The following is a 16583-nucleotide window of genomic DNA, read 5'->3' as shown; positions in this document are numbered from 1 at the left end:
GACGGGACATTCTATCCTGCCAGCCTCAAGCCGTTCACCTCCTACCAGTTCAGAGTGAAAGCCACCAACGACATCGGGGACAGTGAGTACAGCCAGGAGAGTGAGGCTGTCACCACACTGCAGGACGGTAAGGACATCATGGAAATGAAACTGACTGACTCCGTAGCCCTGCACACTCGCTTTCCCAAACCTTTTTTCAAATCTTACAAATATTTTGAGAGTTTGCTTAACTGCCTGTAGTGCCAGATGGACAGGGTTTTGAGAGTTTGCTAAGTCTGCCTGTAGTGCCAGATGGACAGGGTTTTGAGAGGTTGCTTAAGTCTGCCTGTAGTGCCAGATGGACAGGGTTTTTCAAATGAGGGACTATTTCGTTGGTCAACTATTTGACTATTCAACTATTTGAACCCAGGTTCATGTTGATTCTGTTTTTGCTGGGTGATCCTCATGAGACCTGTGTCTAGTCACTCCACTGTAATGGAGACAGACAGTCCTCCTCACTAGGCAGCCATTGCTGTCTCTCTGATTGCTGTCACCCATTGCTGTCTCTCTGATTGCTGTCTCTCATTGCTGTCTCTCTGATTGCTGTCTCTCATTGCTGTCTCTCTCTCTCTCATACTGAGCGTCAGAGAATCAGACTGCCTGTGCTTGTTGACACAATAGCCCTACTGTGTGTGTGTGTGTGTGTGTGTGTGTGTGTGTGTGTGTGTGTGTGTGTGTGTGTGTGTGTGTGTGTGTGCGTGTGCGTGTGCGTGTGAGAGAGAGATCAAAAGCGTTTATACAGTCCACCAGTTCAACGATACCCTTATATCTGTCTCCACACAGCCCCAGACAAAGCTCCCACAATCCTCTCTGTTACACCCCACACCACCACCTCGGTGCTGGTCCGATGGGAGGTAAGCGGTACATTTGTAAGGTGCAGTTTTCTCTCTTCTAGATAGTTTCCTTGCCACTGTGTTGTTTTTAAGTCTGGTGGTCTAGGCTGGGTTTATTGTAAAACACTGTGTTGTTTTTAAGTCTGGTGGTCTAGGCTGGGTTTACTGTAAAACACTGTGTTGTTTTTAAGTCTGGTGGTCTAGGCTGGGTTTATTGTAAAACACTATGTTGTTTTTAAGTCTGGTGGTCTAGGCTGGGTTTACTGTAAAACACTGTGTTGTTTTTAAGTCTGGTGGTCTAGGCTGGGTTTACTGTAAAACACTGTGTTGTTTTTAAGTCTGGTGGTCTAGGCTGGGTGTCACGTTCCTGACCTATTTCTGTTAGTTTGTTGTATGTGTTAGTTGGTCAGGACGTGAGTTTGGGTGGGCATTCTATGTTTTCTGTTTCTATGTTGGTTTTAGGGTTGCCTGGTATGGCTCTTAATTAGAGGCAGGTGTTTTGCGTTGTCCTCTAATTGAGAGTCATATTTAGGTAGGTTGTTTCACAGTGTTCGTTGTGGGTGGTTGTCTCCTGTGTCAGTGTTTGTCGCACCATACGGGACTGTTCGGTTTGTTTGTGAGTTCGGTCTTTTGTGTAGTCATTTTCCTGTTCGTGAGTTCTGCGTTTTATGTAAGTTCGCATGTCCAGGTTTGTCTACACATTCGTTTTGTTATTTTGTTAGTTAATTCAAGTCTAGTTCGTTTTCTGTCTTAGTTGTTTTGTCGTGTCTTTATTAAATCATGTCATTCCAAAACGCTGCGCCTTGGTTCAATCACTACTCCTCCTCTTCGGTTGAAGAGGAGGAGGACTACCGTTACACTGGGTTTACTGTAAAACACTGTGTTGTTTTTAAGTCTGGTGGTCTAGGCTGGGTTTACTGTAAAACACTGTGTTGTTTTTAAGTCTGGTGGTCTAGGCTGGGTTTACTGTAAAACACTGTGTTGTTTTTAAGTCTGGTGGTCTAGGCTGGGTTTACTGTAAAACACTGTTGTTTTTAAGTCTGGTGGTCTAGGCTGGGTTTACTGTAAAACACTGTGTTGTTTTTAAGTCTGGTGGTCTAGGCTGGGTCTACTGTAAAACACTGTGTTGTTTTTAAGTCTGGTGGTCTAGGCTGGGTCTACTGTAAAACACTGTGTTGTTTTTAAGTCTGGTGGTCTAGGCTGGGTTTATTGTAAAACACTGTGTTGTTTTTAAGTCTGGTGGTCTAGGCTGGGTTTACTGTAAAACACTGTTGTTTTTAAGTCTGGTGGTCTAGGCTGAGTTTACTGTAAAACACTGTGTTGTTTTTAAGTCTGGTGGACTAGGCTGGGTTTACTGTAAAACACTGTGTTGTTTTTAAGTCTGGTGGTCTAAGCTGGGTCTACTGTAAAACACTGTTGTTTTTAAGTCTGGTGGTCTAGGCTGGGTCTACTGTAAAACACTGTGTTTTTAAGTCTGGTGGTCTAGGCTGGGTTTACTGTAAAACACTGTGTTGTTTTTAAGTCTGGTGGTCTAGGCTGGGTTACCTTAAAACACTGTGTTGTTTTTAAGTCTGGTGGTCTAGGCTGGGTCTACTGTAAAACACTGTGTTGTTTTTAAGTCTGGTGGTCTAGGCTGGGTTTACTGTAAAACACTGTGTTGTTTTTAAGTCTGGTGGACTAGGCTGGGTCTACTGTAAAACACTGTGTTGTTTTTAAGTCTGGTGGTCTAGGCTGGGTTTATTGTAAAACACTATGTTGTTTTTAAGTCTGGTGGTCTAGGCTGGGTTTATTGTAAAACACTGTGTTGATGTAGGACTGTGGATATAAAAAGGTCTTCATAAATAAATGTGATTGATCCCCCTTTCAGCCGCCTTCTGAGAAGCAGATAAACGGGGTGCTGCTGGGGTTCAGGGTACGATACCGGGAGTTACAATACGACCACCTCCGTAGTTTCACCATACGAACCATCAACAGCCCCGCCTCCAACTGGGCCGAGCTCACCGGTGAGTTGACCTCTGACCTCTGTTTATTTCCTTAACATTTTCCTCAGCTCAGCCTTTGGGTGACTGTGGGTCTACTCTGTTCACACGTTACCATGAAGACCTAACATCAGTGTCCTACCTCTCTCTCGCCTCCCCATCTCTCTCCTCCCCCTCTCTCTCCTCGCCCTCTCTCTCCTCCCTCTCTCTCTCCTCCCTCTCTCTCTCCTCCCTCTCTCTCTCCTCCCCCTCTCTCTCCTCCCTCTCTCTCTCCTCCACCTCTCTCTCCTCCCCCTCTCTCTCCTCCACTCTCTCTCTCTCCTCCACCCCCTCTCTCTCTTCCCCCTCTCTCTCCTCCCTCTCTCTCCTCCACCTCTCTCTCTCTCCTCCCCCTCTCTCCCCCCTCTCTCCTCCCCCTCTCTCTCCTCCCTCTCTCTCTCCTCCCCCTCTCTCTCCTCCCTCTCTCTCTCATCCCTCTCTCTCTCCTCACCTCTCTCTCCTCCCCCTCTCTCCTTCCCCTCTCTCTCCTCCCTCTCTCTCTCCTCCCCCTTTCTCTCCTCCCTCTCTCTCTCCCCCCCTCTCTCTCTCCCCCCCTCTCTCTCCTCCCCCTCTCTCTCCTCCCCCTCTCTCTCTTCCCCCTCTCTCTCTTCCCCCTCTCTCTCTTCCCCCTCTCTCTCCTCCCCCTCTCTCTCCTCCCCCTCTCTCTCCTCACCTCTCTCTCTCATCCACCTCTCTCTCCTCCCCCTCTCTCCTGCCCCTCTCTCTCTCCTCCACCTCTCTCTCTCCTCCACCTCTCTCTCCTCCCTCTCTCTCTCCTCCCTCTCTCTCTCCCCTCCCTCTCCTCCCTCTCTCTCTCCTCCCCCTCTCTCTGCCTCTTTATGGTGGCTGCCCTGACTCCCTGTGTTCTGTCCTCCCTCACCCCTCCTCCCACCCTGGTCCGTCACCCTCTAGCCCCCTACAGTGTGAGGAACCTGAGCGAGTCCTCTCTCACCCAGTACGAGCTGGATAGTAAGTCCACTGTATCACAGGAGGCTGGTGGGGAGGAGGGGATCGTGGTAATGACTGGAGCGGAATTAGTGGAATGGTATCAAGTACATCAGACACATGTTTCCATTCGCTCCATTCTGGCCCTTATGATGAGCCGTCCTCCCTCAGCAGCCTCCTTGTCTCTCTCTCTCTGTCTGCCGGACAATCATCTGTGTATGTAAACGTATGTTTATGCCAGTGTGTGTTTGCCAACATCCCACATCTCTGTTCTTCCTCATTTGTCTTAATATTTAATCATCCTGTCATGGTGTTGTTTTACCTCTTCCTCATCAGGTGTGTCCTGACCTTTGACTTCTTCACTTTATCTCTCTGCTTTTCCTTCAGCTCATATAGTTGTATGACCAGTTCCACTGCTGTTGGATGGTCCTCCCAGGCCATCTGTGGATCACTCTCTCTGTGTTTCTCCCCCCACAGACTTGAGTAAACACAAGCGTTATGAGATCCGCCTGAGTGTGTACAACGCTGTGGGAGAGGGGCCTACCAGCACGCCACAGGAAGTGTTTGTAGGCGAGGCAGGTAAGAAGCGATGATGAGATCAACTTTATTGTCCCTAGTGGTTCCACTCTTCTGGAAAACGAACCCAAGCACAGCTCAACTATTTAAAGGTATTTGACATATGAATTGGACCTGGTCTGACCAATATCACTATTGAATGTTTACCCTCCACTCCACTCCAGTTCCAACAGCCCCACCCCAATCTGTGACCATCCAATCATCAACAGCCACCCAGCTGGAAGTCACATGGAGCCCGCCCCCTCTTGACTCTCAGAATGGAGACATACAGGGGTACAAGGTGAGGATCACTGGGCAATCACTTAACCTGAACCACTTCTAACATGTGGGTCTGAGGTATACCATACTGTAGTATACCATACTGTAGTATACCATACTGTAGTATACCATACTGTAGTAGACCATACTGTAGTATACCATACTGTAGAACATGTGGGTCTGTAGTATACCATACTGTAGTATACCATACTGTAGTATACCATACTGTAGAACATGTTGGTCTGTAGTATACCATACTGTAGTATACCATACTGTAGTATACCATACTGTAGTAGACCATACTGTAGTATACCATACTGTAGAACATGTGGGTCTGTAGTATACCATACTGTAGTATACCATACTGTAGTATACCATACTGTAGAACATGTGGGTCTGTAGTATACCATACTGTAGTATACCATACCGTAGTATACCATACTGTAGTATACCATACTGTAGTATACCATACTGTAGTATACCATACTGTAGAACATGTGGGTCTGTAGTATACCATACCGTAGTATACCATACTGTAGTAGACCATACTGTAGTATACCATACTGTAGTATACCATACTGTAGAACATGTTGGTCTGTAGTATACCATACTGTAGTATACCATACTGTAGTAGACCATACTGTAGTATAGCATACTGTAGTATACCATACTGGGGTAGACCATACTGTAGTATAGCACACTGTAGAACATGTGGGTCTGTGGTATACCATGCTGTAGTATACCATACTGTAGAACATGTGGGTCTGTAGTACACCATACTGTAGTATACCATACTGTAGTATACCATACTGTAGAACATGTTGGTCTGTAGTAGACCATACTGTAGTAGACCATACTGTAGTAGACCATACTGTAGTAGACCATACTGTAGTATACCATACCGTAGTATACTGTACTGTAGTATACCATACTGTAGTATACCATACCGGGGTAGACCATACTGTAGTATAGCATACTGTAGAACATGTGGGTCTGTAGTATACCATACTATAGTATACCATAATGTAGTATACTGTACTGTAGTATACCATACTGTGGTATAGCATACTGTAGAACATGTGGGTCTGTAGTATACCATACTGTAGTATACCATACTGCCGTATACCATGCTGTGGTATACCATACTGTAGACCATGTGGGTCTGTAGTACACCATACTGTAGTATAGCACACTGTAGTATACCATACTGTAGAACATGTTGGTCTGTAGTATACCGTACTGTGGTATACCATGCTGTAGTATAGCACACTGTAGTATAGCACACTGTAGTATAGCATACTGTAGAACATGTGGGTCTGTGGTATACCATACTGTAGTATACCATACTGTGGAACATGTTGGTCTGTAGTATACCGTACTGTGGTATACCATACTGTAGTATACCATACTGTAGACCATGTGGGTCTGTAGTACACCATACTGTAGTATACCATACTGTAGTATACCATACTGTAGTATACCACACACACACACACACAGACAGACAACAAAAATGTAAATATAACCTCTGACCCTTCATGTATTCTAGATCTATCTGAATGTGAATGTAACCTCTGACCCTTCATGTAATCTAGATCTATCTGAATGTGAATATAACCTCTGACCCTTCATGTATTCTAGATCTATCTGAATGTGAATGTAACCTCTGACCCTTCATGTAATCTAGATCTATCTGAATGTGAATGTAACCTCTGACCCTTCATCATGTAATCTAGATCTATTTGAATGTGAATATAACCGCTGACCCTTCCTCATGTAATCTATATCTATCTGAATGCGAATGTAACCTCTGACCCTTCATCATGTAATCTAGTATCTGAATCTGAATATAACCTCTGACCCTTCCTCATGTAATCTAGATCTATCTGAATGTGAATATAACCTCTGACCCTTCCTCATGTATTCTAGATCTATCTGAATGTGAATGTAACCTCTGACCCTTCATCATGTAATCTAGATCTATCTGAATGTGAATATAACCTCTGACCCTTCCTCATGTATTCTAGATCTATCTGAATATAACCTCTGACCCTTCATCATGTATTCTAGATCTATCTGAATATAACCTCTGACCCTTCATCGTGTATTCTAGATCTATCTGAATATAACCTCTGACCCTTCATCGTGTATTCTAGATCTATCTGAATATAACCTCTGACCCTTCCTCGTGTATTCTAGATCTATCTGAATATAACCTCTGACCCTTCATCATGTATTCTAGATCTATCTGAATATAACCTCTGACCCTTCCTCATGTATTCTAGATCTCTCTGAATATAACCTCTGACCCTTCCTCATGTATTCTAGATCTACTTCTGGGAGTTCCAGCTGCAGAATGAGACAGAGAGACTGCGTACCATGTTCCTCCCAGAGCTAGGGTTCAAGATTAAGAACCTGACTGGCTATACCACATACATGATCAGTGTCGCAGCCTTCAACGCAGCAGGGGACGGGCCCCGGAGTCCCCCGACCAGGGGCCGAACACAACAGGCTGGTAGGGCCATGCACACACACACACACACACACACACACACATACAGCAGGCCGGTAATGGACACACTAACACACACACACATGGACACTGACACACACAGACAAACCACCTAGAGTATATGTGGTATCTTTTAATTGCCCACCAGAGGGCGGTCTCAACAAGCAGGTGAGCTCTAAGCCAAAGCGACTGGGTTAGAGCCAGTCAGTAGTACAGTACAGTACTGTCTGTCTGTCTGTCTGTCTGTCTGTCTGTCTGTCTGTCTGTCTGTCTGTCTGTCTGTCTGTCTTCATTCCTCTCTCTCGGTCCTCAAGTCCCAGTTCAGTTTGAAGGATATTCTCAGGACCCTGTGCCCTCTCTGTCCTCAAGTCCCAGTTCAGTTTGAAGGATATTCTCAGGACCCTGTGCCCTCTCTGTCCTCAAGTCCCAGTTCAGTTTGAAGGATATTCTCAGGACCCTGTGCCCTCTCTGTCCTCAATTCCCAGTTCAGTTTGAAGGATATTCTCAGGACCCTGTGCCCTCTCTGTCCTCAAGTCCCAGTTCAGTTTGAAGGATATTCTCAGGACCCTGTGCCCTCTCTGTCCTCAATTCCCAGTTCAGTTTGAAGGATATTCTCAGGACCCTGTGCCCTCTCTGTCCTCAAGTCCCAGTTCAGTTTGAAGGATATTCTCAGGACCCTGTGCCCTCTCTGTCCTCAAGTCCCAGTTCAGTTTGAAGGATATTCTCAGGACCCTGTGCCCACTCCAGTCACAATATCTTACTACAGGAGAAACGGATGAGAGCTGTCAGCTTGAGTCACTGGTATTCAGCACCATGGACACGTACTACACTACAGATTGTGTAACTGTCAATGTTGTCCCCTTCCCTTATAGTAAATAGGACATATATGGGACAAGTTTGGACTCAGGATATGGGAACTAACAGTCAAGGGGGTGGTGGGGGGGGGGGGGGGGGGGGGTTGAGTCTTATTGATAAGGATTTGACAGCTACTACTAATGTTTTCATGGGGAAATCACAGGGGTGGAATGGAAGCCTGATGACACTATAGAGGAGGAGGAGGAGGAGGATGGTACTGTATAGGGTTGAATATTTTCCCAGTATTTTACAAATGTTTCATCCTGAGAATAAATCACTTTTTTCCCGGGTAACCAGGTATTTCCCGCCAAAACCGGACATTTATTCAAAAGCATATGAAGCATATACTGTCTGGATTTGATAAAAAATAAAGCCCATAGATGTAGCTAGCTATATGCTCTCTTGGGTAAATACATGAAATAAAGCCCATAGATGTAGCTAGCTATATGCTCTCTTGGGTAAATACATGAAACTAGCTCCAGTAGGCTAACCTTTTTGAGTGTGAACTGTATTACTGTACTGCATTGTGTTATACTGTATTACTGTACTGTATTGTATTATACTGTATTACTATACTGTATTACTATATTGTATTATACTGTATTACTGTACTGCATTGTATTAGACTGTATTACTATATTGTATTATACTGTATTACTGTACTGCATTGTATTATACTGTATTACTGTACTGTATTGTGTTATACTGTATTACTATATTGTATTATACTGTATTATTGTACTGTATTATACTGTATTACTGTACTGTATTGTATTATACTGTATTACTGTACTGTATTACACTGTATTACTGTACTGTATTGTATTATACTGTATTACTGTACTGTATACTGTATTACTGTACTGCATTGTATGATACTGTATTACTGTACTGTATTGTATTATACTGTATTACTATACTGTATTGTATTATACTGTATTACTGTACTGTATTATACTGTATTACTGTACTGTATTGTATTATACTGTATTACTGTATTGTATTATACTGTATTACTGTACTGTATTATACTGTATTACTGTACTGTATTGTATTATACTGTATTACTGTACTGTATTGTATTATACTGTATTACTGTATTGTATTATACTGTATTACTATATTGTATTATACTGTATTACTGCACTGTATTGTATTATACTGTATTACTGTACTGAAATTGTATTATACTGTATTACTGTACTGTATTATACTGTATTACTATATTGTATTATACTGTATTACTGTACTGCATTGTCTTATACTGTATTACTGTACTGTATTTTATTATACTGTATTACTGTACTGTATTATACTGTATTACTGTACTGTATTGTATTATACTGTATTACTGTACTGTATTGTATTATACTGTATTACTGTCCTGTATTATACTGTATTACTGTACTGTATTATACTGTATTACTGTACTGTATTATACTGTATTACTGTACTGTATTATACTGTATTACTGTACTGTATTGTATTATGCTGTATTACTGTACTGTATTATACTGTATTGCTGTACTGTATTATACTGTACTGTATTATACTGTATTACTGTACTGTATTATCCTGTATTACTGTACTGTATTGTATTATACTGTATTACTGTACTGTATTATACTGTATTACTGTACTGTATTATACTGTATTACTGTACTGTATTATACTGTATTACTGTACTGTATTATACTGTATTACTGTACTGTATTATACTGTATTACTGTACTGTATTATACTGTATTACTGTACTGTATTATACTGTATTACTGTACTGTATTGTATTATACTGTATTACTGTACTGTATTATACTGTATTACTGTACTGTATTATACTGTATTACTGTACTGTATTGTATTATACTGTATTACTGTACTGTATTGTATTATACTGTATTGTATTATACTGTATTACTGTACTGTATTATGCTGTATTACTGTACTGTATTATACTGTATTACTGTACTGTATTACTGTACTGTATTGTATTATACTGTATTACTGTACTGTATTATACTGTATTACTGTACTGTATTATACTGTATTACTGTACTGTATTATACTGTATTACTGTACTGTATTGTATTATACTGTATTACTGTATTGTATTATACTGTATTACTGTACTGTATTGTATTATACTGTATTACTGTACTGTATTGTATTATACTGTATTATATGTACTGGAATTACGCGCTTCGTTCAAACCGTGATAAAGCAGGGAGAGAACATGTGATTCTGGTGCAGCACATGCAGACTACAACGTATAGGCTAGCGAATTAGATTTTACATTTTAAATATAATAGGGCCTATTTGTATAATTAGTAGGCTGATTCATACATACCTTTCATAATATTTCCCCTAATGTTATTAGCCTATCTCCTCTTTCTCTCTCCAGTGTTGCCTCATTCCTTCCTCGATTTCAACGGTTAAATGACGTTTCATTGTTCTTATCTTCATCATTCTAATCACATCCTTGAAGAATGCAGGACTAGAATGAGATGCAGAAGCCTTTCACTTCTCTTCACGAAGAATGAATGGTTGGTTATAGGTCTGAATAAATACCTACTACAGCCTACCGCCATCACACGTTCACTCTTCTGTCAGACTACCAGTGAGTTCTACTGGCTGCTCTTCTTTCAGACTACCAGTGAGTTCTACTGGCTGCTCTTCTTTCAGACTACCAGTGAGTTCTATTGGCTGCTCTTCTTTCAGACTACCAGTGAGTTCTATTGGCTGTTCTTCTTTCAGACTACCAGTGAGTTCTATTGGCTGTTCTTCTTTCAGACTACCAGTGAGTTCTATTGGCTGTTCTTCTTTCAGACTACCAGTGAGTTCTACTGGCTGTTCTTCTTTCAGACTACCAGTGAGTTCTACTGGCTGTTCTTCTTTCAGACTACCAGTGAGTTCTATTGGCTGCTCTTCTTTCAGACTACCAGTGAGTTCTACTGGCTGTTCTTCTTTCAGACTACCAGTGAGTTCTATTGGCTGTTCTTCTTTCAGACTACCAGTGAGTTCTATTGGCTGTTCTTCTTTCAGACTGCCAGTGAGTTCTATTGGCTGTTCTTCTTTCAGACTACCAGTGAGTTCTACTGGCTGTTCTTCTTTCAGACTACCAGTGAGTTCTACTGGCTGTTCTTCTTTCAGACTACCAGTGAGTTCTATTGGCTGCTCTTCTTTCAGACTACCAGTGAGTTCTACTGGCTGCTCTTCTTTCAGACTACCAGTGAGTTCTATTGGCTGCTCTTCTGTCAGACTACCAGTGAGTTCTATTGGCTGCTCTTCTGTCAGACTACCAGTGCGTTCTATTGGCTGCTCTTCTTTCAGACTACCAGTGAGTTCTACTGGCTGCTCTTCTTTCAGACTACCAGTGAGTTCTACTGGCTACTCTTCTGTCAGACTACCAGTGAGTTCTATTGGCTGCTCTTCTTTCAGACTACCAGTGAGTTCTACTGGCTGCTCTTCTTTCAGACTACCAGTGAGTTCTATTGGCTGCTCTTCTGTCAGACTACCAGTGAGTTCTATTGGCTGTTCTTCTTTCAGACTACCAGTGAGTTCTATTGGCTGCTCTTCTTTCAGACTACCAGTGAGTTCTACTGGCTGCTCTTCTTTCAGACTACCAGTGAGTTCTATTGGCTGTTCTTCTTTCAGACTACCAGTGAGTTCTATTGGCTGCTCTTCTTTCAGACTACCAGTGAGTTCTATTGGCTGCTCTTCTTTCAGACTACCAGTGAGTTCTACTGGCTGCTCTTCTTTCAGACTACCAGTGAGTTCTATTGGCTGCTCTTCTTTCAGACTACCAGTGAGTTCTATTGGCTGCTCTTCTGTCAGACTACCAGTGCGTTCTATTGGCTGCTCTTCTTTCAGACTACCAGTGAGTTATATTGGCTGTTCTTCTGTCAGACTACCAGTGAGTTCTATTGGCTGCTCTTCTTTCAGACTACCAGTGAGTTCTACTGGCTGCTCTTCTTTCAGACTACCAGTGAGTTCTACTGGCTGCTCTTCTGTCAGACTACCAGTGAGTTCTATTGGCTGCTCTTCTGTCAGACTACCAGTGAGTTCTATTGGCTGCTCTTCTGTCAGACTACCAGTGAGTTCTATTGGCTGCTCTTCTGTCAGACTACCAGTGAGTTCTATTGGCTGCTCTTCTTTCAGACTACCAGTGAGTTCTATTGGCTGCTCTTCTTTCAGACTACCAGTGAGTTCTATTGGCTGCTCTTCTGTCAGACTACCAGTGAGTTCTATTGGCTGTTCTTCTTTCAGACTACCAGTGAGTTCTATTGGCTGTTCTTCTTTCAGACTACCAGTGAGTTCTATTGGCTGTTCTTCTTTCAGACTACCAGTGAGTTCTATTGGCTGTTCTTCTTTCAGACTACCAGTGAGTTCTATTGGCTGCTCTTCTTTTCAGACTACCAGTGAGTTCTACTGGCTGCTCTTCTTTCAGACTACCAGTGGGTTCTATTGGCTGCTCTTCTTTCAGACTACCAGTGAGTTCTACTGGCTGCTCTTCTTTCAGACTACCAGTGAGTTCTACTGGCTGTTCTTCTTTCAGACTACCAGTGAGTTCTATTGGCTGTTCTTCTTTCAGACTACCAGTGAGTTCTACTGGCTGTTCTTCTTTCAGACTACCAGTGAGTTCTACTGGCTGTTCTTCTTTCAGACTACCAGTGAGTTCTACTGGCTGTTCTTCTTTCAGACTACCAGTGAGTTCTACTGGCTGCTCTTCTTTCAGACTACCAGTGAGTTCTATTGGCTGCTCTTCTTTCAGACTACCAGTGAGTTCTACTGGCTGTTCTTCTTTCAGACTACCAGTGAGTTCTATTGGCTGTTCTTCTTTCAGACTACCAGTGAGTTCTACTGGCTGCTCTTCTTTCAGACTACCAGTGAGTTCTACTGGCTGCTCTTCTTTCAGACTACCAGTGAGTTCTATTGGCTGTTCTTCTTTCAGACTACCAGTGAGTTCTACTGGCTGCTCTTCTTTCAGACTACCAGTGAGTTCTATTGGCTGCTGTATTTAACGTTTAGCAAACAAGAGTTTTGCGTCCCTCTTAGAATAGTCTATTGGTTTAAGAAATGCTACAAAATGATGTCCAGCAAGCTAGTCTAGTTTTTCCTGCATGGGACTCCAAGAGCTACAGTAAGGAGCGTTTTTTAAGGAGAGAGGCCCGCGGAGCACAGGTGTGTGCGTTTTAGCGCAAGACACCGAGGCTATAAGTTAGAAGCTCATGATGCATCACCCATCATTCATTAGCTAAATATAAGGCTAAATGTATTTCCTGAAAGACGTAGGCTAGGCATATCATTAAACAGTTCCATTTCACGTCATGCTGTTCATATAAATTATTTATTATAATTTACTGGTTTCTCGCAGTTATTTATCCTGGGAAAATGGAGTGGTTTTGGGCGGTAAATAGAGAGAACTGCATTGTTGGTTAAGGGCTTGTCAGTAAGCATTTCACGGTAAGGTCTACACCTGTTGTATTCGGCGCATGTGACAAATAACATTTGATTTGATTTGATTTTAGCCCTCGGTAAATCTCAGTAACCGTGTTCTCGCCATTCAACCCTAGTACTGTAGAGTGAGGGGGACACATGTGGATTGGGTTGTTCTGACCCAGGTCCAGCCACACAACTGACACACACAAAGAGGCCTGTGTTCAGTCAGTCACCCCCCTGCAGACAAACACACTAAAACCTCCTCTGTGGTTTCTAGAGGGGAATCAGTTTACAGAATGAATTCCTCTGGTGTTTCCCGCAGCCAGCCTGGTCACCCGGCCTCTTGAAGGACTGTGACATTGCAGAGAGAGGCAGAGGGGATGAAGTACTGAGGAGACCACAGAATATTCTGTCTCCCCGCTCCTCTCTGCTCTGCAGGGCTCTGGAGTTAAAACAGAGAGACTGCAGAATATTCTGTCTCCCCGCTCCTCTCTGCTCTGCAGGGTAACTGGGAGAGGAGCCAACCCAAGCCTTGGCAATTTAATGCAGAATTCTCACATGACTTCTGGAAGGTCAGGGGATGAATGGATGATTGTATCTGTCCCAGTCCCCAAGAATAATACTAGTATAGCTTCAGTATAATGACTTTGATGAATGAAGCAGACTGCCAGGATATGGACTAAACTAAATCACATAGTGGCTTTCCAGATAAGGCTTTTAGTAGTGTGTTTGATTTGTACAACAGCATATCCCGGATGGAGGGAATTGTCACGTGATCTAGGACCTAACAGGACCATGGTGCGCCAGCCTAAGTGTCCTTCCTTAACCATGGCTCTCTCTCTCTCTATCCCTCTCCTCTCTCTCTCCTGTTTCTCTCTTTCCCTCTCTATCTCCTCCCCTCTCTCCTCCCTCTCCCCCTCCTCCTCCTCCTCTCCAGCCCCCAGTAGACCCAGCTTCCTCCACTTCAGTGAGCTGACCACCACGTCAGTCAACATGTCGTGGGGGGAGCCAGGCCAGGCCAACGGCATCATCGAGGGCTACCGTCTGGTCTACGAGCCCTGCACACCTGTTGATGGTGAGACACACACACACACACACCTGTTGATGGTGAGACACACACACACCTGTTGATGGTGAGACACACACACACCTGTTGATGGTGAGACACACACACACACACCTGTTGATGGTGAGACACACACACACCTGTTGATGGTGAGACACACACACACACACCTGTTGATGGTGAGACACACACACACACACACACATGTTGATGGTGAGACACACACACCTGTTCAGGATGAGACACACACATACCTGTTGATGGTGAGACACACACACACACCCGTTGATGGTGAGACACACACACACCTGTTGAGGATGAGACACACACACACCTGTTGAGGATGAGACACACACACACCTGTTGATGGTGAGACACACACACACGAGTGTTGATAGTGAGAAAACACACACACACACATGAACGCATTCGCACACACACACACACACACAGTCTCATGGATGGTGAGACACAAACACACACACACACGAGTGTTGATAGTGAGAAAACACACACACACACACATGAACGCATGCGCACACACACACACACACACAGTCTCATGGATGGTGAGACACAAACACACACACACACGAGTGTTGATAGTGAGAAAACACACACACACACGAACGCATTCGCACACACACACACACACACAGTCTCATGGATGGTGAGACACAAACACACACACACACGAGTGTTGATAGTGAGAAAACACACACACACACACACATGAACTTATGCACACACACACACACACACACAGACACACAGGCTCATGGATGGTGAGAAACACACACACTTACATACACACACACACACACACACGCACGCAAACATGCACACACAGACAAACAAACACACACAACACAAACACACACTCACACACGCATGGACGGTGAGAACCTCTGGAGCCTGGAAGGCTGTTAGTTACTTAGTTATGCCTTTAAACTACCCAGATAGCTAGATAGTTTACTATCAGTCCGTGAGATGATTTACAGTCATAGGCTAGCATCAGCGCCGCCATGGTCTTAGATTGGTGTCCTAATCTGTTACAGCTGGGTAGGTGCCGACCCTGTGGCCACATGCAGTCAGCTTGTTTACAACTTCCTCTCTCTCCTGTTGAGAGGAAACCCAGCTAATAGCTGGTATGTGTGGTTGGGTCTCCAGATTCCTTACTAATTAGGAACAGACATGGGTGCGGGTTTGGGAATGGGAGGTAGAGAACCTCTGTGGTCCCAGGCCTGTTGGCCACTAATGGCTTCTATCTGGCCCCTAGAGCAGTTAGCCATGTGGGAGAGAAAGAGGCACAGCACGGTCTGGGATGGTGGAGGAAAATGTCTCTCTATCTGTAGGGGTGCAGTGATAGGTCACATCTGTTTATTAGGGACACTCACGCTTATCTACCATGAACTGTCAACAGGGAGTTGGAAAGATGCTACCATGAACTGTCAGCAGGGAGGTGGAAAGGTGCTACCATGAACTGTCAGTAGGGAGGTGGAAAGGTGCTACCATGAACTGTCAGCAGGGAGGTGGAAAGGTGCTACCATGAACTGTCAGTAGGGAGGTAGAAAGGTGCTACCATGAACTGTCAACAGGGAGATGGAATGGTGCTACCATGAACTGTCAACAGGGAGGTGGAAAGGTGCTACCATGAACTGTCAGCAGGGAGGTGGAAAGGTGCTACCATGAACTGTCAGTAGGGAGGTGGAAAGGTGCTACCATGAACTGTCAGCAGGGAGGTGGAAAGGTGCTACCATGAACTGTCAGCATGGAGGTGGAAAGGTGCTACCATGAACTGTCAGCAGGGAGGTAGAAAGGTGCTACCATGAACTGTCAGCAGGGAGGTGGAAAGGTGCTACCATGAACTGTCAGTAGGGAGGTGGAAAGGTGCTACCATGAACTGTCAGTAGGGAGGTGGAAAGGTGCTACCATGAACTGTCAGCAGGGAGGTGGAAAGGTGCTACCATGAACTGTCAGCAGGGAGGTGGAAAGTTGCTACCATGAACTGTCAGCAGGGAGGTGGAAAGGTGCTGCCATGA

At 43.9% G+C, this 16583-nt stretch overlaps 1 protein-coding gene across 1 annotated transcript in view; it reads left to right on the top strand.

The window, feature by feature from the left end:
- The window catches only part of LOC120041940 (protein sidekick-2-like), a 138918-nt gene that overhangs the window by 91460 nt on the left and 30875 nt on the right, over positions 1-16583 (top strand). Inside the window, exons 30-37 of the mRNA XM_038986813.1 lie at positions 24-127; positions 823-893; positions 2740-2875; positions 3803-3859; positions 4313-4414; positions 4576-4691; positions 6998-7184; positions 14413-14550. Coding sequence (XP_038842741.1) covers positions 24-127; positions 823-893; positions 2740-2875; positions 3803-3859; positions 4313-4414; positions 4576-4691; positions 6998-7184; positions 14413-14550 — 911 coding nt within the window. The remainder of the gene's footprint in view (positions 1-23; positions 128-822; positions 894-2739; positions 2876-3802; positions 3860-4312; positions 4415-4575; positions 4692-6997; positions 7185-14412; positions 14551-16583) is intronic.

This window comes from Salvelinus namaycush, chromosome 3, assembly GCF_016432855.1.
Source record: "Salvelinus namaycush isolate Seneca chromosome 3, SaNama_1.0, whole genome shotgun sequence".
In the NCBI taxonomy this organism is placed as follows: Eukaryota; Metazoa; Chordata; class Actinopteri; order Salmoniformes; family Salmonidae; genus Salvelinus; species Salvelinus namaycush.
The sequence above is the reverse complement of the archived record's forward strand: the minus strand, read 5'-3'. Positions and strand labels throughout refer to the sequence as shown.